The sequence below is a fragment of the Limulus polyphemus genome, unplaced genomic scaffold, assembly GCF_000517525.1.
Source record: "Limulus polyphemus unplaced genomic scaffold, Limulus_polyphemus-2.1.2 Scaffold1189, whole genome shotgun sequence".
Taxonomy (NCBI): domain Eukaryota; kingdom Metazoa; phylum Arthropoda; class Merostomata; order Xiphosura; family Limulidae; genus Limulus; species Limulus polyphemus.
The window spans coordinates 107,900-135,643 of record NW_013666799.1 but is presented as its reverse complement, the minus strand read 5'-3'; the positions used below and the strand labels follow the sequence as shown (position 1 = coordinate 135,643).

Sequence of the window (27,744 nt, the reverse complement as noted above, 5' to 3'; positions counted from 1 at the left end):
CTGCTAGTGAGAGAACCTGTTGTTAAAATATTTGAAATCCCACCACTGTGTACATACCTTTTAACTCTTCATTGAATAATCTAAAAACGTCTTCTTTGGGTCACTTGCATAATTTAATGTCTTTATCTTTTCGCTTATAGTTTATTTTTAATGTTTTTCTCTCTCCTGTACTTTTTTTAAATTATTTATGTCGACGCTCATTAACAAGTGCCCATTGGCGATATAATGTTAACTTTGGCAAGACAATTTAGCCCTCTGGTAAAATATTTCTTACACTCCCAAGTTTGTCAAAGCTGTTTTAGTGATTGAAATTATAGAATAATTTTAAAAATCATTAAACTTTCAAATATAAATTTTAAATCATAAATAATATATAATTAGCTAGAATATAAAAATAAAACCTAAATGCAATCTGTCTAGCACACAAGTCCAGCACAAAATAACAGATGTAGTATTTAGATGGTCTTATAGTCAAACCTGCTGCCCATACTCATCCAAACACCTCTCTGAGTTTCTTCAGATGTTCTTCCCATCTGGCTGTGTGGGTCAGAATGTCATACACTTAATGTTCCATGTTGGTGGTTTTGTGCAACATCTTCCTCATCATGTGGTTGAATGCTACTGCTGAGTTTATTAACCCAAACAGCATCCTCTTGAACTGGTAGCATTCATCTGGTGTCACAAAGGCTGTCTTCGCTATAGACTTTGTCCCAATCGGGATCTGGAAAAGAACTCGGTCACCATCTAGTTTCACCGTGATAGCCTCTGGGTTGTCCATAGGTTTGGAATCGAACTTTGTCATGAGGTTTATCTTCTGTAAATCAGAAGCAGTTTGAGTCAGCTGAATTTGAAGGCTCAATGATCCCAGCTTCTAACATTACCTCATTTTTTTGCTTGCTCTGGTCTCTCATTGCATAAGGCATCTAGTAGGGCTTCACATTGACTGGATCCCTGGTTGTAGTTTCGATCTTGTGTTGCACAGGGTCTGTCATTCCTAGTCAATCTGTGAAGACATCTGTGTACTGGCACAGTAGATCTTGTAGCTTCTTTTTTGCTTACCAATCAGTTCTTGACATCTTTGTGTACCTCTTGTCCATCCAGTTGTCTTAAGTTTAATAGGTCTACATTTTCTTTGACAAAATCACTGTCTTCAGGTTCTGCATCTATGATAGCCACACCTGCAATGTCCATCTGTGCTTCAATAACTGCACCCATTAGGTCTTCTTCCCATTCGAAGTACCACTTTGACAAATTAGCATGGTTGATCTGGGACTTCCCATCCACATTCACCTTATCATCCATTCTGTTGACCACTACTTGTACTCCAAAAAGTCCCTTCTACTGCTGGGTGAGTTTGTTGTTGTTTGTGGGTAGCAGAACTAACACATTCTGTCTGACCTAGAAACGTTGATTCTTGGCCTTCTTGTCATAGAAGTGCTTCTGACTATCTTGAGCTGCATAAAAACTCTCTTAAGTAAGTTTACAGGTCTCCTCCAGTCAGTTGCTGAGGTCTAACATGAATTAGTACGTGTTCCTCACTTCTGACTCTTCTTCTCCTGTCCACAATTCTTTAAATACCTGAATCAGCTCTTGTACTGTTCTTCTGTATAGTAACTCAAAGAGTGAAAATCCTATGCAAGACTTCTCAATAAGCAAATTACACTGTCTGCAGGTACTTGTCCAAGTCACGTGGTTTCTCGTGGCACATCTTCTTCAGCATGCTCTTTAAGATTTCATTGACTCTCTCACAAAGTCCATTACATCTGGGTTTGTAAGGGGTGGTAAAGAGCTGCCTAGTGTTGATGAGCCTGCACACCTCATGCATCAGTTCTGAGGTAAATTGGGTCCCGTTGTCATTCAATGCTTTATTTGGAAAGCCTATTCTGCAGAACACTTCCAGGAAGGTTCTGCTATTCTCTCTATCTCTATCTTCAGCAGCACTATGGCTTCTGGGTAATATGTCGCATAGTCGACTATTTTCAGCACGTAACAGTTGTCCTTGTCTGATACATGTGTTAGTGGTTTGATCAAGTCCACAGTTAGTTTTCTGAATGGCTCTTCTATAGAAGGCATCTCACCGAGTGGCATCTTGCCTACCTTACCTTTAAGTACTGTCCTTTGGCAGATGTCACAAGACCTGCAGAATCTGGTCACATCATCCCGACAGACCACAGCCACTTGCATACATTCTAAGGTGCAACACTGACAGTGCAAGGATCATGAAGTGGGTGTTTTACCTCCATAACTACCAATTCCACATTAAGGCCATCAAAGGGACTGCAAATGTTGATGTAGACTATACGATTAGACTTTCTTCATAAACTAAAAACAATCTTTGTATATAGTATAAAAAAATATTGTAAATACTCATCTTGAAGAAGAGCTTATTGTTGGATGAACATAACTGTTTAAGTTTAATGTGAGTGTTATGATTCAGATAATTTAATATAGCACAAGTGTTAAATTTAATTATTTTTGCAAGCAATAGTGAATCATACATTGTGTAGTTCAATTGTTGTGAATTGGCATTTGTTGTATTATTGCATGATGTTACTAAAAACTTCCAAGTTGGACAAAGTTAGTGAGAGGTATATTCAAATAGGTCTAGATTGTGTGTTTGTAAGTTTAGAGTAATAAGAACTGTTCTTAATCAGGTATTTATGTGACTGTGTAAAGCAAATTCTTTTCAGTTTTCTACATCCAAACCTATGAGCAATAGTGTTTGTTATCAGTTGTGTTAGGTCCTGCCATGGCCTGGTGGTTAGGGCACTTGTAATTTGTTAGTCACGTGTTTAGACCCCATCACAAAACATGCTCAAAGTAACAGCTACGTGGGCATTATAATGTAATGGCCAATCCCACTTTTCAATTAGAGCAGCCAAAGAGTTGTTGATTAGCTACCTTCCTCTAGTTTATAACTTCTAAATTAGGAACATCTAGTACAAATAGTTCTCAAGTAGCTTTGCATGAAATTTAACAAACAAACAAACCATATTTGCATCCAATTTTTTTGCTCTCTTTCTCTCTGAAATGTTTGATTCCTATGGTAGTTAAAGCAAAAAAAAAACATTATTTAAACCATTTTTAACATATAACATTCTTTATTATGTACAAAATGGGCAAATGGTAATAATGAATGTTGCATCCAGTTTACAACAATACAAATGAGATTGAATAAAATCTCAAAAAACAACAGTACAAAAGATTAATACACAGAGATGTTCTTGTTGTTTTAGTGCAAAACTGTACAATGGGTTATCTGTACTCTGTCCATAACAGGTAATCAAACCATGGATTTCAGCTTTGTAAATCCATAAAGCTACTGCTGACCTACCGGGGGACCATACACAGACCTATCAGATATGCAGGTTTCTAATTTTGTTTGTGAAGGCCCCTTGGGGGCCAGTGTCCACCCTACTGTCTCTCTATATTGCTTGCCTTCCCAGGCCCCTACTGCAGAATCTGCTAGGCCTACCCCAGTTTTTTTTCAACATGTTTCACAGTATAATATTCCCCTCCTTCTCCAGACACTGTTTCATGATGAGCATTTTTGTCTCTCTTTTGGAAATGGGTACTTGCGAGCCTTGTCCTACACAGGCTTTGGTTCTTTTTGCCTTGGCTTACCATCAGGCAGATTTTCTTCTTTATTATAAGTCCATAGGCTCTCTGTTGCCTGTATGGGGATGGGTATTCTCTGTTAATCCTATCCATTTTATTCCCTACCTAGTTTTTCAACTTTGTCTTGCCATATCGATTCTCCTACAGGTAATGTTTACCTTACACCTCCATTATTAGGCATTCCACTTACATTTAGGGATTTTTAAAGAATACTTCCTCCTTCTTCCCTCCATGTTGGGACATTTGCAATCTTCAGTTCTTTCCCTCCATATGTGGCTTCTTTGCTTTTGGGTGGGACACTGTCTTGTACCATTTGTTTACCATCCACTTTTAATTGGGACTTATGGTTAGCACTTTTTGGTCCACTGGTCCATTTTTTGGGCTGCTTTTCTACATTTAGCATCACGTGGGGTATCTGTGATGCTATATTCTATTTATTTTTTTTGGTTGCTCTTTTGTTGCATTCTGAGTCATTGCCATCTTTGTTCATGTTCCATGTCCAGCACCTTCCTGTCCCTTACCTATCCTACCTACAGGTTTCTCCATTCGTCGTGTATGCTCGATGCTGATTAGAGTTCTGGATTGATTGGTCCCATGTCAGTCACTTCTTTGGTCTTCCCTGTTTTAATATGTAGTCTTTGATCACATTCGTGTGGGCTATTTCTGCAGAACTGACAATGCCCATGGTACATGTTCTTATTTTTCATTTCTCAGGATGTTAACTTAGGTTTTTTCACCACGTGACTTGGTACCAATCTCATGCCTTGCCCTTTGGTTCTGTATGTCTTTTGTTGGTTGATCTGCATTTTATTTGACTTCCACATTTTACCAACACCATTACTTGGACGTCTAGCTTTGGCTAGTTCCTTCTGAATGGGAGTGGTCATAATATACTCATCTGTTTCTTCCACAGTTAGTTCGGGTGGTTAAATTTTCCAGTTGGATAAGTTTTTCCTGTTACATACCTCACATTATTGTCTATTTGGGGAGCGTATTTTTCAACAACACCCCTCCCCTTTCGTCACTTTGATTATCACCTGATACTGCATGATACCCGTGTCAAGGCAAGATAAAATGTAGTCCCATTAACATCCATCTATTTCAAACTTATACATGTGTATTTATATTATATGGATAAATTAAATTAAAATTGTCAATAACCAAATATTAATAATGAAGTATGAGCTTACCTATATACCTGGAAAAAATAGGTGAAATTTTGTAATCACATTGGTTGTAAACTTGAAATACCGTGATTGACAGGTATGTATCAGTAGTAACCCCTACCCATTCTACATCATGCCATGATGTCATAGCCACACCCAATGATATGATGTATAGCAAACTGTTGTCAGGTCAACATAGTCTGCTTTCGACCGACGATATGACGTAAAGCAACATGTTGCCAAGGCAACATATAGGCTGCTTACAATCCCCATTTATAATTTTTGACATGCTTTATGTTCGAATTGGGCAGACATATCTATTCGGTTTATTCAGTGTGTAGTCTTCAACACCAAGTTTCTATCAATTCAATGACTAAAAATAATTTTAAATGGTTTAAAGTTTTATTTGTGTGTTTTCAAATAGTAAATGCGTCTGGATCCCATGAAACCACCCAGACCAAAGTAGGGCATGATGAGAGGTATCGTTTGATGTATCACTGATCCTTATTGGTTCAGCCAGTTTGAACTAACACCATGGTTTTGGTTTTAACATTCACTCTCTGGATGCTGACAAATGGTGAACAAGGGATTTAGTGATCTCTGCAATGTTTTTCAAAGCTGATTTCAAACTAGTGGGAGTATGGTTGCCTTGAAATATATCATGCAAATTCAGCATGTATTAGTGCTGTAGATATCTTCCATTTGTTGTTTGGTGTAAAATAATTAGTATTTTATTTATGTGAGATTTATGTATTCACAGTTGCAATTTCGCATACATACGCTTCCATGGGTGGGAACTATAATTCTCTGGGACTCCCTACCTCAAGTTCTGCAGACTGGAGGAAATCACAGGGACACGTGCTAGCAGTGTGATCAATTGTTTGATCGATCCAGGAACCTAAAATCTGTACGATTGGCATAATAAAAATCTACTCAAAAAGAGCTGACCGGAACCACCCCCAGGACAATAGCATTCTCAGAATATGAAAAACATCAAGGAATAGCATAAGAGGAAGAACTGTATTAATCTACAAGTTCCACCACCATGACCCACAACATGGATGGAGTGAATAAGTGTACAGTTGAATGAGGGAACAGACACCTGTCATACATGTGTGAGGACTTATGTTGATTGGTTCAGCTATGAATCCAAAATCCAGCTACTGGGGACTGACATCTATGTGGGGGAAGGACGAGGGATCCCAATTGAAGAGGTGAACTGCAAGTCAATCAGCTCACTCCAAAGCTACAGCATCCCCTCGGATAGACCCGAACGGAGATGGAACATCAGATTGGGGCATATTGTCATCCACACTAGCAGAATACTACCACCCCACTCTCAACTGAATGGTTTCATTATTGTTTGTATTGTATATCACTATCACATTCTGGAGTATGCTCCATGGTCCATCACCTCAGCAGCATATGGAACTGGAAAGTGGTAAGGACTCCCATACCCCATTGGAAGAAAAAGAGGGAGAAAATGTGGTGTAGAGGAGCCTGGAGGAATATCCACATCAGAGACAGTGCAGTGGGTGACCATGAGAACCCTATTTTGAAAAGGAGACCGTATCTGATTTATTCAATCTAAGGAAGGGCAGGAATGGGCAGCTATCCTCTTCTGCTTTACCCAGGAAGTCCATGAGTTAGTTCAGTCTGGAATGGCCATATTTATGAAGCAAAGATATTGCGAGGAATAACCTACAAGCAATTTTATGGCACACCCAATCTCTAGTTTATGTAATTGTTATGAACAGTGGCATTGTGTTTTGTGGCATTAGAAATTGTGAAAGTGAAATCAACATGACCTTACAGTGTGAGTTTTAGTACAGTTTTAAGTGATTGAAGTATACCTGGACAGGCATCACTTACCACAGAGTTTGGATCCTGGTCAAAATATGGGACAGGCCCCTGAAAAATAAAATATATCACAAAAGAAAGAAGATTTACCCAGTTACAGTCTCACTGAAGAGTGAAGAATGGCAACAGGTGGAAAATGGTACCCAGATGAAGAAGAAACAGCTACCCAAGGCAGATAATGGGAGATGAACATCTGAGGTGTAGTTCCAGTGATTGACAGGCGAAGTACCTCCAACAGATGTCTTGGTTGATATACAGGGAAAAGGGAAGGTGCCTGATTAGAGTGAAGACACTAGGAACTGATTATGGTAAAAAGGAGACAAGGAATAAAGACCAATCAAATCACATGGGAAATGGATACAATGGAAAGAAACCTTAAAAGCAATGAAGCAACCCACAACATGTACTGGATAGAGAAGGTCATCCAGATACGACTGAGAATAAAGGTGTAAGATAGCAAGAAATGAAAAAGTCGAAAATAATATTCCACATGAGCTCCCAAAGTTTATGTTAGTAAAATTGATCCACAACAAAAAGAAAATATCGAGCTGAAACAGCTGCGAAAACCAGATCTGTGTCAGCCAGGAAGGATCAGTCAGAAAGATCTGACTTGGAGTGACATGGATGAATAAATCATCTTGGGAAGAAGACTGATGGGATGAGAAAAACTAGAGTTATAAACTGAATCTAATCCTGTTTGAATGTATCAATAGTCAGGGCTAGTGGATGATGAACTGGAGACCAGAAATAAAAGAAATAACTTGAAATTGAGAAAGGAGTCAAAAATTCATGTGGAGAAGTACACAGGAGGCAGAACCACCAAAAATTTGAAAGATTGAGAGGCCACTCCTTGGGTGAAAGTGTTGGGACTGTAAAGGCAATTAGCAATGAGGAAAAAAAAAACACATGGAACACAACACTCCAGGAGATGTATGTCAAGTGTGTGGGTTCAAAAAGGGAGATCCACAGTCTTTCACAAAGGGAACAAGAATGAGTGCCCTCTTGGCAAGTGATATAAGCCGTCGCCATTGAATAGTCAGAATGGAACATTAATAGTCAAATCCAGACAAGAAGAAGAGAGTGAATTAAAATACATTGGACTGCCAGAAGTGCCAGGGTGTTAAAGTGATAAAACGTTTTGTCTGTAGACCATTATCCTGAAGCCTCCTACTGATCAAAACAATGCCCCCCAGCTTTTGAGATGAGCATCAGGGAATAGAAACAAATTAAGATGAGGGAGAGGAAGCAGTAAACTCGATATATATATATATATATATATATTCAACCACCAAAGCATATAGTCATAGAGGGAAGGATGAAAGTTGTGAGGAAATTCCAAATGAACCCTACCAAGAGACCATGGGTCATGCAGCATCTCCTGAAAAGATTGCAAATGTGCTAGACTCTAAGGGAGTGATCCCATAGAAACCACATCCCCCAATGCATTAGAACCTCATTAGCAATAAGATAGTTAACAGTTATGGCTGGGATAACAGAAAACTCAATCAAATGCATTCAAGGAGGAAAATGGGTGGTCCAGATGGAGGGGGGTGTTGAAAATTACACTCTCCAAATAAACAAGAATGTGAGGTATGTAACAGGAAAAACTTATCCAACTGGAAGATCTAACCACCTGAGCTGACTGTGGAAGAAGTAGATGAGTATGTTATGACCACCCCAATTTGGAGGGAACTAACTACAGCTAGACGTCCAAGTAGTGATGTTGGTAAAATCCCCCAAAATGTGGAAGTTGAGTAAAATACAGACCATGTGACATAAGACATATGGAACTGAAACAAGGCCAAAGGGCAAAGCACAAAACTGGTATCAAATCATGTGGTGAAAAAACCTAAGTTAACGTCCTCAGAAATGAAAAATAAGAACATGTACTGTGGGGCATTCTCAGTCCTGCAGATATAGACCACCTGAATGTGATCAAAGACTACATATTAAAATGGGAAAATCCCAAGAAGTGATTGAGGTGGGACCAGTCAATCCAGAATCCATCAAAGTAAAGTCAATAATTCCCCAGTGGAGTACCACTACCTGAAGCCTGTGTAAATGTGCTAATAGAACATATTACCCGAAGTGGTAACTTAGAATTTGGAATTTATAATTCAAAATGAATAACCAACACAACCCATGTTGGCAGAAATAAATAAAAAGTTGTTGTAATGAAGTAATAAGTTCTGTAACTAGGTAGAAATATATAATAATTCCACAATGGAATAACTGAACAAGTTACAAATGTTACTACTGTATAATAAATAGTAAACTTGAGGAGATAGATTGACACAAAGATAAGGAAGAAAGACACTTGAAGAGAGCACAAACTAAATGTCAAAACACAAGCACTGCCGATCTTAGAGTGATAGTTCAGTAAAAGTGAGTAAAGGGAATCACATGCGTCAAGAGTGTGTCACACTCTTATTGGTGGAGGGTTGTCACATGAGGATTTACATGCGTAATGCAGTTGAACCATTTGATCGTAAGGTATGTGGGAGTTGAAGGCTTGTGGCATGTGAAAATATTTTTTTTTGCACATAGAGGGCTGCACTGAACAAGAATAGCTTTTTATGTGAGTGGAGGTAATATTGGAAATTTTCGTTGAACATATAGGGGTGCTCTTTCAGAATTCTTTCTATGGAGGGATGATTTTATTTGGGGACTGATGTGATGCAGGACATTTGAATGCTGAAGGTATGATATGTGTATAAACATGACCTGGTTGTATCCACCTAAGATCTTTTTACAAGTATGTATAAAATGGTACAGTTATAAGAGAACATATATAATATTTTGCACCAAAGTTATCATCTAGGAATAAAAGCCACAAATTTGTAAAACAATCTAGGAAAGGGGTTCCCCTCCCTATAGAAATAAAATTCATGGATATAGATACCATAGTAAATTATATAACTCATGAGACAGTTGGCTAACATTAATTAAGTTTCCAATTAACTTGCAACTCTATTCCTTTTCTCCAATTATGAGAAAGATTTGATATGTAAAGTTAATATGCTCAAGAGATACTTTGCAAAGTATAAAAACAAAAAACATTTCTGAGCCTTCTCTTTCTTTAAATTTCGTGAACTGATCTATTATGTAGATCTTACGTGAACTGGAAGAAAATGAGGTTCATGTTTACCAGCTACCTGAGTGTGACAGTGATGAAGATGATGAGTTCAAACAGCAAGATAGAGAGCTAAAAGTAAATAATTCAGATTATATACTGTGTGTGTATGTATGCATGTACTATATACCTTTTAATAAGCAGTTGAATTAATTGTTTTTTTAAAAGATTTGACATATTAACATATTTAAAGTAGTATAGCATTCCTTATAGATTCAGCTACAACAGAACCAATGAACCAGATGAGGTTTGACCATATGCACTTGTATAAAATGAATTAGTAAAAGATGAAAATTACCTGATTAGCTGCTTGTAAAACTTTCAATGTGTTAAAGCCCCTAAAACATTCTAGTAAAAAAAAGTGCATTTCATTATTAATTAAATTTTTTCAACATTATTATACAAATTGGTTAGACTTAGCTTAACTCAATGTGCTATTGTTAACTAATTGCAATTATGGAACCACTTTTAACAGATATAAATTATTTCAAAAATCAAAACTTTCTACTGTCAGTAATTAACCTGCATTAGTCAGTTTAATAAAGCATATTAGACTACAACCTCAAATTTTAATACCCAACAACTAAACAAGAGATTCTAATCTATTATCTGTGGGTTAAGGATTTCATTATTTGCTGCATATATTATGAACAAGTAGGTCTAAATACATTCCATGTTCTTTAACGATAACAGCTAAAACGATAAAAGCTAGCCTACACAACTTAGTAGACAAATATCACTTAATACATGAACTTGAGATAGTCGAAACAATTTAAGAGTTTTAAAAAAAAAGTTAAACAAGGTTACAATTTTAAAAAGTGGAAGGTTATATTTCTAAATATTACAAAGCTTGATAATTTTGTACAGTGTATTTATTTTAGGAATTGCAAGAATTTTAAATTTACTTGAAAATATATATCTTTGTTAACGTTATTGTCACTGGTAGTATTTATGAGTTACTTTAAAAAGTGGATTCTATAAGAAAAATTGGTATTTCAAGCGATATTAACTGGTACACATAAGTAATAATTTAAAGTTACATTATATTGTTTTCAATGAAAACATGACTGTTCAACAATTTTAAAATAAGTTTTTAATTTACCAAATAGTTATAGAATGCAATATTGCAGAAATTATTTTTAAATACATTGTACATCAGACTTTCTTTGGTCTTTCTTCTTCAAGTTAAAATATAATGTAATGACTGTGTTCACTCAGTATTTTATAATTAAAACTCAATATATCAAGTGTAACTATTGCAACATTTTGCCAGTTTTAAACTAAGATGGGACAACTATTTATTGTGTTTGTTTTAGCAAAGTATTCCATTTGCTGTGATTGGTAGCACACAGGTTGTAGAGGTAAATGGCAGGAGAGTGAGAGGACGTATATATCCCTGGGGTATTGTAGAAGGTAAATATTTATGAGTTTAATTTTCCTAATGTGGTCTAAAAATACTAAAATGGTACATCTAATAATAAAAATATTATTCCTCAACCTCACTGAGATGCAGAGAGAAGGACATTAAAGTATAACTAGATTTCAAGCTATATTTGCTTTATCAAAGTCAGTACTAGATATTCTAATTGTCTCAATATTTAATTTAGAACATTTTATGAGATAATTCTTAAAATACGGAATAGGAGAACTGATTTAGAAAAGTTACTAGTAGTTTGAAATTATAGACCTTTATGTACTCTGGATAAGGTGTAAGATTATGGTTCTTGGTTTTAGTTAATTTTAACCCCTGCTTGTTTTACTTTGTCTTTAGTTATTATTTATTATCTACGTATGTGGAGTGCTAAAATAGTCATAAAAGTTTTCCATAGGTTGAATTAAGAAATTTTGAAAGATAACAAAGAAGATGTTTGCTGCCACAAATACTAGTTGAGGTAATGTCATAGTATTTTCAGTTAAAATTTATATGACAACTATTCAAAAATTCATTTTCTTCATGTGCAGTCACAAATTTAATTAAAAACACTGAATGTCAATACTTGTTAGAAATCACTGGTGTTAAACCTTGTATATGTTATTGGTATTATATTAATGCAGCTTTGAAAGTTATTTATTCTCTGGTCCTTGAGCAAGACACTTTACCCCATATTTGCTTCACTGGCATACCATCCAGGCTGAATGTGTCATCATTCATCCACTTGTGCTACCAGAAACAGAATTAAGGATTGGTGCTGTGTGCCTTTTAGGCACAGCCAGATTATCTTTTACTCCCGTATTAATATAACTATCCAAGAATATATAAACACATCAGATTTTAATAATAATTATTTATGTATGTAGTGTACAATAACTAAATGTACTATGTTACTGGTATTTTATTTAACATTTTATTTTCATCTGGATACTGTTCATCCTAAACTATTACTTAAAGTTGGAAACTAGAAGAAAATCATAAATATGTGAATATTTTTGCTATTAAGTTGGAAGTCCCTTTTGGGTAGTTAGTATAATATAGAAATTGGCAAGTAAATTTTCTAATGTTCCCAGTAAGTCATGGGAAGCTTAGTTGTTAATGTTAGTTTTTTAATAATGTTTAAATTTGAATTAGTTGACATTTTCCAAGATACAGTGCAAGTATTTTGTGAACTTGAAACTGATTGCAAAAAAATAAATAAATCGAAAATCAACGTCAGAATGGATTGGTAAAGGTCACACATTTTCAATAATAACCAGAAAACTGTTATCTATGTGAGGTAAACATATTAAGCTTATGAACAGAACCCCATGTAGCTGAATTTTTCTTATATTTCACACGTTATTTAATCAGTAGCAGTAAATTATGCTTTATGTATTGTATAGTTTAAAACAGTTCCAATAAGTTTTATATTTTGTAACCAATTGAAAACACAGAACATTATGTTTTACCATTAATACAGATGGTTTCAAGCACATGAGTGGTAGCAAGCTAACTATGAGTTTCCTGTCAAAAATAATCTTACTTACATTAATAGTTGTTTTTTTGACATCATTGTAGTTACAATTTATCATTGTTAGTAATTATAGTAACCTGTAAAAGGAACAAGCAAGCTTATGACTGACAGTTATGTTAATTGAACACTGTTTTCTTCAATACTATAATTTTTTGTGTGGACATTCAGTACTGTCAAGGTTAAGTGAAGATCTTTTAGAAACAACTTTACATTTACAAAGACTTACATTTAAAATTTTTAAATATAGTAAGGTTGTTTAAAGATGTTTTATAAATGCTTAAAGAAGATTGTTAGCAGTGAATTAATTTTTTGACAAATATTACATTATTAAATTCCAGTGGAGAATCCTGTCCATAGTGACTTTCTTAAGCTACGCACATTTTTAGTAAGGTGAGATGTATTTCCTTTAATTACCAGTTGTAAACATACAGAAACTGAATCATAATATAAATCTTAGCTAGTAATAACTTGTATAAGAAGACATTTGTAGACACTATTAGCTTGAATTATTCAACATTTCTAGTTCCTTGAAGAAATAGGCATAGACTACTTCGTTGTTAGATGCATGCAATTCTCAGTGTTTATTTTAAGCCAAAATTGAAAAAAAAAATCCATAGTTCTAATGCTATAACATATATTACTTGTAAATAAATAATCAATTCAGCACTATATAACAATAATGAGATTAAAAAATCCAAACATTTTTTCTATTACCAGTCATTGTCATCATCATTAACCTATAGTAACAAATATCTGTGGTACTAGCTCCCAAAAGTATTGTTCTCATATATCAGATGAGATCCAAATGCAGATGTCAAACTAGTCAGCAACTATGGAGAATCAGTTAAGGGTTAGGAGTTCAGTGATTGAACCCACAACGTTTCAACTCCTAATGCCTTTCTCTGTCTGCAGCCAGTTGTGGGAAAGCAGTTACCTTTAATATTTAGATATAACATAACCTTAAAATAGAAATGAACTACCCTAAAATTTCTACAGTTGGAAAACTCCCAACCTCCACCCCTTTAAATATTATAAAAAGATATACAATAAGGCAAATTGCCCCAACAAATAAGAAAAAGTATTCTTGTAGTAGAAATAAACCACCTTGTATTTCTACAGTTTATAAGACTCCCAACCTCCACCCTTTCTTTTAGTAATTATTACAAAGTGATGTTAAAAAGAACTTAAGACCCTTACCTCACTAACTCTGTAATAATTACTTAAACTCCCATTCTCCTCCCTTCCTAATATAAACCAGGTGAGCTGAGACAAGCCCAGCTACCTGAAGTTGGTCTGTCCACACTGGTATACTGAACAAATAAAATATTTTATGATTAGTTAGTTATAAATTAAAAGATGACCTTGAGTAATTTGCTAACAGATTGAGAAGATTATTCCAATACAATACCTCCTCTCACAAGATTAGCTATTCTCGTTCAGTGCTGCCCTCTATATGCAAACATTTTCTTTACGCATGCCACAAGCCTTGCAGTCCCCCCTTGTTGGAATCACCATATTCCAACATGTCTCTCATGCAAATCATCATGCGTCATATCTTAACCAATAGTAGCATGACATGCTCACATGATGCATGTGACTCCCTCTATACTCCTTTACCGAACTTTCACTTCTCGTGTGGCAGTGCTCATGTTCAAATGTTTCTAATTTTGCTCTCGTTTGCTTCTTCGTCGTAACTTTAACAGTTTTATTACCACTGTGGTTTTCTACTCGTTTTTGCTTATACGGCTGATGAATTTATTTTCCATTACTTTTCAGTTTTGTTTTGTTTTTCCCATGTTATATTCTCTATCACACACTTTCTAAGAACATTCTTTTGCCATTGTTGCAGGTGGGGGCGACTTGTCGTGGGATTTACCGGAGATTTTTCACTGGTAGATTGAACCTTATGTGGGTCTAACGCATTCTCCTGATATTGCCCCACTTCCTCACGAACAATCCGACCCTGTTCATTCTGGTGAAGACTTGATAGCCTTTTTCCATCACTGGATTTTGTCGTGTCTTCCTCTGCCCTACCTGGGAATCAACCAGGCCTACTATGGCGTTTTTGGTTATATTTCTCAGGTATGTGATGTTTTATCCCTTTCCCCGGATATTAGGGTTCATGCTGTGCATTTTGCTTCCCATTTGGTTGTTGGGGCCAGCATACCTCGCTCCCACGGGCTACGGATCAGTCTGCTTTGGCATACCATCATGCAGACTGTCCATTTTTATAATCTCAGTTGTTTGGGTCTATTTTGCTAATATGGGGGGGGGGGCTGTCACTGATTTTCTGGTGCATTCTTCCATGCCCAGTTTTCACGCATTGTCTTTCCCTTATTTCCCTTCTGCTGTATTTATCTACCATACTTCTCCTTTCTGAAGCCCTGCACAGACATCCTAAGAGTTTTTCCAGGGACAACCTCTCACTTTTTAACTCCATGTGGACTTGTATGTTATCCCCAGCTCTCGCCTCCTACACGTGATTTCTCCATTGTTGGGATACTCAAGGTCATGAGGAGGTTTTGTCACAGGTTCATTGGCCTCTCACTTATCTCAGGGTGTTCTGTTTCGCCCTACTTTTCTTAGGAGGTATTTTCGACCATATCTGGAACACTTTGGACTTCCATGTGGAATCCTTGCATCAACACTCTACCCTTTTCTTCTTGGGTTGCTCATTGGTCCTTGTTGAATTCACGACAAGCCCTATTCCTATTTCAATCTTCCAGGGGTTCCGTATCATGTCATATTCTTTGACGTATTTTGACATACTGCCATTAGTACTAGTGACTACCCAGGGGGTTCTGGTCCAGTAGGAGCTCGATTGTGCAACTTTGTTGCCCTTTGGTGATATATTTTGTCTCAGATAAGTTGGTTATTCAGGTTCTCTCGGTTGGACTTGTTCTTCAATCCCTTCCCCTCGTTTGTCACAGATTCCCATTCATCCTCTCAACTGCAGGATCCCTTTACCAGCCAAAATTGGGCAGAGGCTGTTCTCGACCATCTGTTTCAACTGGCCTTTGAAATTGTGAAATTTTTTTTCTTCAGGTTTTATTCCAGGCTGTTGGTTGTCCCCATGCCAACCGGTGCTGGCAAACTATCATAGATTGCCCCACCTCTTTCGTGTCTCGCCCTCTGGCGGTTTTTCCAGGTTTCCAGATGACCCGAATGGTTGTCACAACTGTTTCATTATATATAATGCTCCCTTGCTTGTTGCGACCATATCTTTGGTTTGTCCTTTGAAGTATGATTTATCAGCTCTGCATATTCCCTTTGGGCTTGCTTCAGTCTCGTCTGTTTTTGTCGAGTGGTTTGAGCTTTGGCTTGTTCGACATTCGTCATTGGAGCTTCCAGTTCCATGCTGTTCCCTCTCTTACTGCATGTGAGGTTCTATCACTTTCAGGGATATGATCTTCCATGACTACACTTCTTCTCTTGGGTTGGGCTCCTATGCAAGCTCTTCAGTGAGCTCTTCACAACTAATGATCTCTTACATGGGTTCCTTTGCAGGCTCTTAGTACCCTTCCTCTTACCATAGTCGACAATTGGTGTTGGTGGTTGGACAAGCCCCACGTGTCAGCAAGTGTCGTGCTTCCTCCTCCTCATCTAGATTTCCTTCTTTTTTATGGATGCTTCTCTTTAGGTATGGGTCGATCACCAGGAAGCTTCTAAGTGGTTTGTGACCGAGAAGTCTTCTCAACTCCACACTGGTGCTTCTCATGGTTTGTTTGGCCTTGGATCATTTCCTCCATTGGGCCAGACATCGTCTGGTCATGATTCATCCCAATAATTCCACTGTGGTTGCTTATCTCATTTGCCAGAGTGACACCCATTCTTAATTCCTCTATTTCACACATTGGATTATCTTTTCTGGGTCTACATGCAGGATAACCATATCAGGGTGTGTCAGGTTCAGGGTGCTTTCCATCTTGTCACAAATCGTTCTTCCCGTCTGGACAAACTCCACCCAGTGGAGTGGTCTCTCAATCCTATGATTCTTCAGTGGCTTTGCCTTCAGGGGGGTATGCCTCACATCTATGCATTTACTCCATCCCTCAGCTACAAACTCTCTCTGTTTTTGTCTCCAGTCCCTCATCTGCTTACCCTGACTGTTGATGCTTTCAATCAGGATTGGACCGATAATTTCCTATATGTTATCTGCCCATTTGAATTCTTTGCAGGATGATTTAAATCTTCCATACTTCATGTGTCAGGTCCTTCTGATTGCTCCTTACTGGTCGGCTCCATCTTGGTTTCCTTGTCTTCTCCAGTTCCACCGTACCCTTTTGCTATCCCCTTCCTCTGTCTCCTGCCTGCTTCAACAAACTCGGTCATTGTTGCTTCATCCCATTCTTCCTGTCCTTTCTCTTCATGCTTGGTTTTTATTCAGTTCTTGGCATAGAGATCGTGATTATCCTGGATTGTCACTTCCCTTCTGGGCCATTCCATAAGCCCTTCATCCATGGAAGTTTATTTGCATCAATTGAATATTTTCCACCGTTGGTCTCTAGGCCAGAAATTTCTGACTGTTTGGCCCTCTCTCATTCATTTTGCAGAATTTCTCTAGGCTTTTTGATCATGGTTTCTCTATTGCCTCGATTTCTAGTTATCATGCATCTTTCTCCCACACCTACTGTTTTTCCTGATACCACCATGTTTTCCTCTCCTACACTCTCCATCTTGTTCTGTTACTTCCAGATTAGTTGTCCTCCATGGCAGGCTGCCCTTTTGGACTGGGATTTTCTGGTAGTCCTCCATTGCTTTTCTTTTCCTCAATTTGAACCACTTTCCACATGCTCCTTATTTCACCTTTCCTTTCATACTTAGTTCCTTCTGTTGGCTGTCAGATGTCAGTGTTTGGATTTGTTTGCCATCTATGTTTCACATACTCTTTATCTTCATACGTATCTTCTCCTTTTCTGGATCATTCTTTCCTCCCTCACACCTCTGCAGCATGGGAGGGTGCCTCCTCCTTTTTGCTGCTTTCCCCTTCCTTCTGTTTTCCCACCTCATCCTCAGCATGACCCAGATAGACTTCCATGTCCTACATGCTCTTTGGTGATGTATTGCCCACATGGCTTCCATCTGTGGTGCCTGTTCCCACTTCTTTATTCCATGCTAACATCCTCTGTTTGGATCTTTCTCCTCCCATCTTCATCTAATGGGTTTGGCTTTTGTTTTTATTGGCTGATTCCCCTGTTACGTTGTCCTCCCAGACTTTGTTCCCAGTTTCTTCTCATCATGTTTCACACTTATCTTTTCTTTAGTATCTCATCTGCATTGTCCATTCAAGGAAATTCTTCTGTAGGGCATGTGGACTACACCTCATATGTTTGTCTTCCTTTATTTCACCTATATCACTGTTTCTTCATTTGGTTCTCGTCTTCCGCCTGCAGCCATTTATCGCGATTCAGTGCAGCTTTGACTAGATTAGTTTATATTAATACTCTTTTACTTTCAGAGGCCCATTTTTCATGTTATGGAACCTGCTCTGTAGCAAGTGTTGCCATACCATGTATTCTCTAACTCTTAATCTGCACTGTTAGTGATGTTGACTCGAGCTTTCTCATCCATGGCTTTGCATGCTCACCATTGAGAAGGGGTGTTCCACAAGATTGCTTAACAGTTAATGACCTTGCAATAAGTTGCTTCTTAAACATGCCCATTCCAGACCATATCACCCATGGACAACATGGGTAAAGCAGAAGGGGATTGCTGCCCAACCCTGCCATGGCTCGAGTGAATAGTATGGTCTGCTTTTCAAAATAGGGTTTCATGGTCACCCATTGCACTGTCTCTGGTGATGATGTTCCTTTGGGTTCTCCACTGCATTGTCACCCTCCTTTCCTCGAGTGGAGTATGGGAGCTCTTACCACTTCCAGTTCCAAGCTGCTGGTGTGGTTGACCAAGGAGACACTCTCCTGAATGAGTTCCACATAAGAAATCAAACCATTCAGTTGAGAGCAGAGCAGTGGTGTTCTGTTGTTATAGATGCAATGTGGCCTCCAGAGAAGTTGAGCCATTGCCTTGCTGGTTGATGTGACCTCCTTATCATATTTGCACACCCACACTGGAGTTGAGCCATCTCCTTCACAGATGACGTGATCTCCTACTAACATTTCCACAACTACTGTAGTTGAGTTGATGTGGCATCTTGCCTTTTTTACATAAAACACTGGAGTTGAGCCATCACATTTGCAGTTCACCTCTTTGATTGGGAGACCTCATCCTATTTTCGTGTGGAAGTTGGTTCCCAGCATAGAGGTTTGGACTGGAGTGAACCAATCAACATAAGTCTTCACACGAGTATGGGTTGTCTATTTTCCTCCACAATTACTCCTTTTGTGGCAGTGGTAGTACGTGGGATTGTTCTGGTGGGATCATTGTCTATCCCTCATTTTCTTCTTATGGGGATGTTATTACCTTTGGATGGTGTTGAACTGCCCCATGGTTAGGAAAGTTGATTGCATGTGATAGACATCCTTTCGATACCAGATGTCTATTTCCGGATTGATAGATTGGTGATGATCCTTGTGGCATACCCAGAACTTGGTGCAGGTCTTAATCCCCGATTCTTAGGTTTGAGGTGAAGACTGTATGATCCTCATTCCTACCCTTTCATGGATGTCGGTACTTCTCAAGGAGGTTTGGGATGTAGTTGACTTACTGAGTATGCTCTGCCATGCCCTAGCCACTCTACACTTCACAATTTCCGTCCTTGTGCATTACACAACCTACACACGGGTGAAGAGTATACCTGACTCAGAAGTGGTGCAGTTCCACTCTTCTGGTCTTTGGATGTATATCTCTCATGGTCAGGGGTATCCTTTGGACGTTTTTGAGGGTACTACTTTTGTTCCCTCTCACTGGTCCCTCCTCCTTTTCTGTGTGGGATTCTAGCTAATCTTGTGGGAAGAGGTAAGTACTGTATTGGAAGTCATAATTTTCCTATACTGAAAATGTATTTCTGATAGGTACTTGCATCCTCTCACACTACCTACCCTTCTTCCACACTTCTCCAGTGCTCACACCTTCTGCCATACTTTGAAGTGAAGGTTCAGGAGAGGAGTATAGAGGGAGTCACCTGCATCATGTGATCATCCTGCTATTAGTTAACTCTTTTAACTCTGAATCTTTAAACCCCTTTCTGTGCATGTCATGAGATTTTACTGTGTTAATTTCAAAATTGGATTAAACCACTTTTCTATAAATGTATTTCAATGAAATTACTATTATCAAGTACATTATAATTTAAGGTTTTATATTATCTAAGTTTTATTCCTTTATTTAAAAAAATCTGAAACAGCAATTAAAACTGCATATTTTGCTGTCATGTGATCAACTGTGGTTAGAATTCTCAAGTTTAAGAGGTCTTAGACAGGAAACTATATGTTTTTAATATAGATTGTCAGTATAGACGGTCGAAGTACAGTTCCAGCTTAAGTTTAAGCTTCCAGTTTAAGGTCAGCCATGCCCACTTGCAAAGTCAAAGCTGTGTTGTCAAGCGACACTTTGAAGTTGAATGGCATGCTTATAACCAATAGCAAGAGCAGATTTTGCACTATTCAGTTATAGCCTGAAGAAACCTCTATCTGTGTATGGATCTGTAGTATGAAGTAGAAAATAAGCTTAATCCATTGTTCTCTTGAGGGATATGTAATTGTTATGTATCTGCTTGTTTGTTAATTTCTGGTAGAAATTCTGCCCAAGGAACCTCAGCGATACAAGTTCTTTTTTGATTAAACCAGTTTATTCTTTCTCAATACAAACTTTAGTACACGGAAATTCCACAGTCAATACGTTTCTCGTCACTTTAAACTTAACTACCATTATAATACACGCTATAAATCACAGGGATTCACAACCTCGAAAACACACACTAGCTCGAAACAGAATCGTAAATTACCCAGAACTCTCTTCATTCAATCACGCAGTCTTTCATTGCAAGACATATATATTAAAAAAGAGGGCATCCTGAACAAATTCGGTGTTCCCTGATAATTCATGATCATTCGAGAAATTTGTCACGTGTTACCAGTGTCACGCGACTTCCACTGTCGTAACACTGCCCCTTAGTATTGTTCGTCAGGAACAATAGCCACTTACATTAAACGAATAAAATAATTAACAATAACTTACTTAAATGTACAGAATTTACAAACACAAAATTAAAATACAAAAAAGTATTAATTTTACAGGATGTTTCTTTTGTACTGGTCTCCATCTTATTGGCTTCTGCTTCTGAAGTGGCATTGTCCTGGTTTTTCGTATGCCAAACAACTTGCAGCATTTATGGAACACAGCTGATTCAAAGTTACGGCCTTGATCTGAATGCTGTTTGTATGGCATACCAAACCTGAAGAAGAAATCACTAATAGCTGAAGCTACAGTTGTGGCTTCCTGATTTGGTATTGTGTATGCCTCAGGTGAAATAACCCATCACCACACAAATGTACCTGTTTCCAGCATGAGTTTGGGGCAAAGGACCAGCAATGTCAATGGCTACTCTTTCCATTGGTACACCAACTTGATGTAACTTCATTGGAGCACGTCCCTTATGCTTGGGTCCCCTTTTAGCACAACATGTACTGCAGGTCCTGCACCATTCTTCCATATCTTGCATCATACCTATCTGGTAAAATTTCTGCCGTAGGTAACTCAATGTCTTCTCAACTCCAAGATGTTCTCCTGTTAAACTATCATAGAATTGACGCAGCACAACTTCCCGTAACTTTCTCGGTATAACTGTTTGCCAGGTCGTCACTTTCCCATCTGCAGTTTCTCATCTCTGGACAAGAATACCAATTTAAAGCTTCAACTGGTCCCATTGGGCCCAATAGTTCTTTGTCACAGGGCTTAAGCTAGACACCTTCTCCCAAGCAGGGTGCAAAACACTTGCTTGTAGAAATTCAGTTATTGGCTTCAAATCTTAGTCTTTCTCCTGTTCAGCTTTAATATCTATACTTGGTTCCACTTCACCATCGTCAACTCCTTCAGTCACTTTGACTTTAGCTTGATGGCACTTGGTTAGCTCAACCTCTCTTTTGCAGCAATGTCTGCAGTCATTTTTGCAGGAGTCTGTCGGCATTTCCATGAGATTTTCATTCTCTGTATTCAATATCATAATCATACTGGTCTATCTGGGTTATTTAATGATCTTAACCAGCGTAATGCAGCATGGTCTATCCTGACGGTAAACCTAGCCCCATAGAAGTAAGGATGGAAATATGTCAGACTCTTTACTACAGCAAGAAATTCTCTTCGTGTTACACAGTAGTTCCTCTCTGGTATACTCAGGACCGTACTGAAGTAGGCCACCACATGTTCGTTTTCACCCACTTTTTGAGACAACATTCCTCCAATTCTGACATTACTAGCATCACAATCCAGTATGTATGGCAGTGAGGGATTTGGAAGCTTTAAAAGTGAAGCTGAGGCTTATTTTTATTTCAATATCTTGAAAGCATGCTGGCAAGAAACTGTCCATTTAAACTTCTGGCCTTTTTTGGTCAAATCATGTAGTGGAGCAGCTGTAGTTGCAAAGTCCTTCACAAACTTCCAGTAATAGATACAGAGTCCCAAGAAACTTCTTAACTCTCCAACATTGTCTGGTGTTGGCCAATCACGCACTGCTTTCACTTTGTCAGGATCAGTATGCACACCATGCTCACTATGTGACCCAAGTAAAGCACCTCTTTCTGAAACAAGTGGCATTTCTTGCGATAGAGTTTGAGGTTTGCTGCTTTCAAACACTTCAATATTTCCTCTAGCCCAGATCCTTCCTCATCAAATGTTGCTGCAAACACAATTACATCATCCATGTACACTAGGGCTATCCTCCATTGTAGGACTTCCAGTACTCTTTCCCTCGACCTCTCATATGTTGCTGGAGCAATGCTAAGCCTGAATGGCATCACGCAGTATTGCCAGAGACTTTGGCCATAATTAAATACAGTCTTAGGTTTATCTGCTTCAGCCATTTCCACTTGATGGAAACCCAACTTTAAGTCCAGAGTTGAAAACCACCTGGCTCCACTTAGGGCATCAAGAGTATAATCAATTCTTGGCAGTGGGTACGAGACCTTTTTGGTTATACTGTTAAGAGGCCTGAAGTCCACACAGCAACTTTGGGTCCCATCTTTTTTTCTGGACTAACACGACGGGAGCTGAACAGGGACTATCTGATTTCTCGACTATTCCTCCTTTAATTAGGCCATCCATGACCTTCTCTATCTCTTGTCACTTTGCCAGAGCCATTCTCCTTGGAGGGATCTTTATTGGATGGGGATTGCCTTGTTTTTATTCTGTGCTTCACGAGGTCTGTGCAGCCAAGGTCATGATCTCACTTTGAAAAGACATCTGCATAATTCGCCAAAAGTTCTCTAACGTGAAGAGCCTGTGATGATGACAAATGGACTATGCTCTTCTTATAGAGGTCAGTTAGATGTTCTGGGAGAGGACGTCCTTTCATTATTGTTGTATTTCTTTCCTTAACATTGACTAGCTCTACCTCTTGGCACACACCCAACAATGTTCTTTTATTCTACTCCAAATTATCTTCTCTGACATAGGGGCCCCTCGACATGGATTCCTGTGCATGGTAAGGGGATCTCCCAGGGAAGGTTCTGTATTTTCAGTTACTTCCTCTGGGATCTAAACATCCACCCAAGTGTTTGCCGTGCGTGGCAACCCGTGAAGGGGAGGAGAGGATCCTGGTAGTTGAGTGGTGTCTGGGACACTGCAACACACAACTTTGGCCTTGAATTCCTGTAAATAGGTGGCCTTAGGGTGGCCCCCTCAGGGTCAATCAGCTGGTCCACTCAATGCTAGGGTCAACTGAGTACCAGTGTTGAGCATTTTCAACAGGTGTTGTGGACATCGTGTCTGATGCTGGTGTTTGGGCATAGTGCTCATGAAACCCTAGAATTGCTGCAGTGTCCTTATTTGACATTGTAGTGCATCCCCTCGTAGGACTTCATGGCAGGTGGGGTCAGTGGGCACTGAATCTTTCTCTTTTATTAAGGATCCCCCCAATCCAAATAAAAAAATGTTAAACTCTGCTAATCAGTAAACAACCATGCCCAGAAGACTCTGAACAGCAGTCTCCATCACAAAGTACACATGTACCTTGCTTCCTGATCTTGCATTCACTGTCCGATAAATCTTTAGGGCAAATGTCTCCCTTTTTTATTCAGAAGAGATTAGAGGGGCTTCCTGGCTCTCCAAAGTTAGTTAAGAAGCTACATTATGGGGATATATTGGTGGAAACATCAACACCTAAACACAGTGAACTCCTCCTGAATTCTAAGACCATTGGGATATACCCATTGAGGTTACTCTCCACGCTTCTTTGAATTCCTCACGAGGAGTTATTGTCAAGAGGAACTTGAAGACCATCTTAGAGTCAGAGATCCTTGCTGGCTTCTCCAGCCAAGGAGTTTCAGCAGTTCAAAGGATCTCCACTCGTCAAGATGGAATTATGGTGCCGACCTCAGTTCTTATTTTGATGTTTTCATTACCACGTCCACATGCCACTGTTAAGGTGGGTTATTTGAATTGTAAGGTATGGCCCTATATTCCCAACCCTCTCTGATGTTTCAAGTGCCAGTGGTTTGGCCACTCAAAGACATCTTGTCGTGGTTCTGTGACGTGTGTTCGTTATGGTGGCAAGGACCACGACACCTACGAGTGCAAATTAGACCCTCACTGTGTTAATTGTAGTGGTTCCCACCCCTCTTACTTTAGGTCTTGCCCTAAGTGGGTGGAGGAGAAAGAGGTACAGCGTTTGAAGCCTATTAATAACATCTCTTACCCTGAGGCTCAGTAGCTATTGTTCCCTACTCCATTTCGGACATATGCCATTGTATTATGCTCCACTGCTACAGTGGGGGTGCAGACAGACCTTTCCATTCCTCCATCTGAGTCTTTTTTTTCACACCATGCGAAGGGTCTTCTGCCCTCCATGGATAATAGAGTTGACCGGTCTATGTCTACTCCAATCTCTGTCCCCACTATTCCTTCCAGTGACTGCCTGGGTCAACCTCCTTGGGCACCAGCCTCTGGTGTCTGCTCAGGTCCTTCTTTGGCCCCTAAATGCAGGACGATCATTCGATCACATTTTCAGCCATTGGATTCTCACTCAGAGATCTGCCCACTCAATCAAGGGCAAGATCCATAGAGGTCGATCGACCTCCATCTAGTAAAGAAAAACGGCGTGGTCATAAACCAAAGGGTTCTCCACCCTGTTCTTCTTCACCAGCGTAAAAATGGCAACTTTGATACAGTGGAAATGTCGAGGGTTTTGTTCTAATCTTGATGACATTAAGACCTTGATTGACTCCTATCATCTCGTGTATTTTTCCTTACAGAAAACATTTCTGAAACCTGCCGATACAGTCACCCTTTGGCAGTTTTCTTTGTACCGGTATGACAGGTTGTGTGATGGAGGGGTGGTACTACTGGTCGACAAGCATGTGCCCTCCTTATCTGTGTCCCTCGATACACCCTTGGAGGCCATAGCCATCAGTGTTTTCATGGGTCGTACCATCACTGTTTGTTTTCTCTACCTGTCTCCTGGGGAGACTTATGATGAATTGGACCTTGATGCTCTTGTTGACCAGTTGCCATCTCCCTTTTTACTTCTGGGAGAGTTTAATGGACACAACCCCCTCTGGGATGGTGCTGATATTGATGGGAGGGGTCGTACCATAGAGCATATGCTCTTGGATCACAACATTTCTCTCTTCAATACTGGAACATATACTTATTTTCATGCACCCAGTCAGTTTTTTACAGCCATTGATCTCTCAATTTGCTCCTTTGCCTTTCACTTGCTTTTCTTGGATGGTCGACAGTGATCATTTTCCCATCATACTGAGAGAGGTTGGTCATGGTCGATGCCACCCGACCCAAGTGCCATGGTGGAAGCTGGACCTGGCCGACTGGCCATCTTTCACCTCTCCCTCCAAACTTGATCCTTCCTTAGTCTGTCTGCCATCAATAGACGACTGTGTGGTTGCAGTGACTGTATCATCACGTCGGCTGCTCAATTTATTCCTAAGTCCTCGACATGTTTTCTACAGTATGCTCGTCCATGGTGGAGTCCTGCCTGCCAGGAAGCATGGAAGGCTCAAAAATGAGCCTGGGATACCTTCCAATAGTATCCCTCTCTTCCTGTCCACATTGTTTATCAGCGGGCCCGTGCCCATGCTCGGCAGGTTTGATGTCAAAGCAAAAAGGAGTCTTGGATTAAGTTCACAACTAGCATCTCTTCTACCACCAGTTCCAAAACTGTATGGGACAAGATTCGGAAAGTCACTGGGGGGTATGCTTCCCATCCCCATGCCATCTTGCTCTCTAATGGCCAGGAAGTTGCTGATGTCCAGAGCATTGCTGATGCTCTCGGCCACAGCTTTTCTTGTGCTTCTAGCACTTCTGTTTCTTCCCCTGCCTTCTTGGCCATCAAGTCTTGGGCAGAGCAATCGCCTCTTTCCTTTCTAGCCAATCTTCTCTATGTTTATAATTGCCCATTTACACTGGTGGAACTCAAACTTGCTCTTCATTGGTCTGGTAGGACATTGGTCGGACCTGATGATGTTCATTATGAGATGCTTGTTATTCTTCTGGTTATTTTTAACTGGATCTGGCAGGAGCATGTTTTTCCTGATGCTTGGCTCCAGGCCATTGTCCTCCCTTTCTTTAAACCTGGGAAGGATCCCAAGATTCCTTCTAATTATCATCCCATTGCTTTGACTAGTTGTCTTTGTGAGGTCTTAGAGAGGATGGTTAATGCTCATCTTGTTTGGTTCCTGGAATTAAACATGCTCCTCTCGCCCAGTGCTCCACCATGGACCATCTGAATCGACTTAAAACATCGATCAGGGAAGCCTTTCTCAAGAGAGAACACCTTGTTTATGTGTTCTTTGATCTCGAGAAGGCTTATGACACTATGTGGCAGTATGGAATTTTGCATGACCTTCACTCCTATGGGTTGTGTGGCCATTTACCCATTTTTATTCACAACTTTTTACTAAACAGACTATTCCAAGTCTGTGTGGGTTCAACTCTTTCCCATTCCTTTCCATGGGAACTTGGAGTCCCTCAGGGCTGTGTCTTGAGTGTCACACTTTTTAGTGTTAAAATTTATGCCATCACTAATAATCTTCCTCCGACGGTTGCAAATGGGCTTTATGTTGACGACTTCCACATCTCGTGTCAGTCGTCAACCATGAGGTTTATTGAGTGGCAGCTTCAGACTGCCCTCAATTGGTTGTTGACATGGACCACTGCAAACGGTTTTACATTTTCTTTTTCCAAAACCGCTTGCATGCATTTTTGCCACCAACAGGGTCTCCACCCTGATCCCGAGCTCCGTCTTGGTGATATAGTTATTCATGTGATCCCTGAGGCAAAGTTCTTGGGGCTTATCTTTGACCATAAGCTTAGCTTCATTCCACACATCAAGCAGCTACGTGTCAAGTATGCAAGGGCTCTGAACATCCTCCTTGTCCTCTCTTCCAGCTCTTGGGGAGTGGATCAATGTTCTATGCTCAGGATCTATCGTGCCCTGATTCGATCGAAACTGGACTATGGGTCTTTGTTATATGGTTCTGCCAGGACCTCGGCCTTGAAGATGCTGGACCCCATTCACCATCTGGGGCTCTGCACCAGGCCTTTTTGTACTTCTCCAGTCCAGAGTTTGTACACTGAGTTCCACGAACATCCTCTTCACCTCCGTCATTTGCAACTTTCTTTACAATATGCTACCAAGCTTCGATCCATACCACAGCATCCCACCTGGGATTGTGTCTTTCTTCCTTGGTGTGCCATGCTCTTTTGGAACAGACGGTCTGCTATTCCTCCCTTTGGCTTTTGTATCCAGGCACAACTGGCTGATTTGGATCTGGCATTGGATGACATTGCTGTCCCCAATGATCAGCCCATTCCACTATGGCTTATTTCCATCCCTTCCTGTGACCTTTCCTTGAGTCAGCTGAGGTATGCGGATACTCCCGATTGGAAG

General features: G+C 39.5%; 1 protein-coding gene across 4 annotated transcripts in view; it reads left to right on the top strand.

Annotated features, from left to right (window-relative positions):
* LOC106462516 (septin-2-like) overlaps positions 1-27,744 on the top strand; it is a 146,714-nt gene that overhangs the window by 102,173 nt on the left and 16,797 nt on the right. For all 4 annotated transcript variants that reach the window (XM_022389806.1, XM_022389807.1, XM_013922449.2 and 1 more), the window contains exons 7-9: positions 9,754-9,855; positions 11,094-11,190; positions 13,064-13,115. In XM_022389806.1, coding sequence (XP_022245514.1) covers positions 9,754-9,855; positions 11,094-11,190; positions 13,064-13,115 — 251 coding nt within the window. The remainder of the gene's footprint in view (positions 1-9,753; positions 9,856-11,093; positions 11,191-13,063; positions 13,116-27,744) is intronic.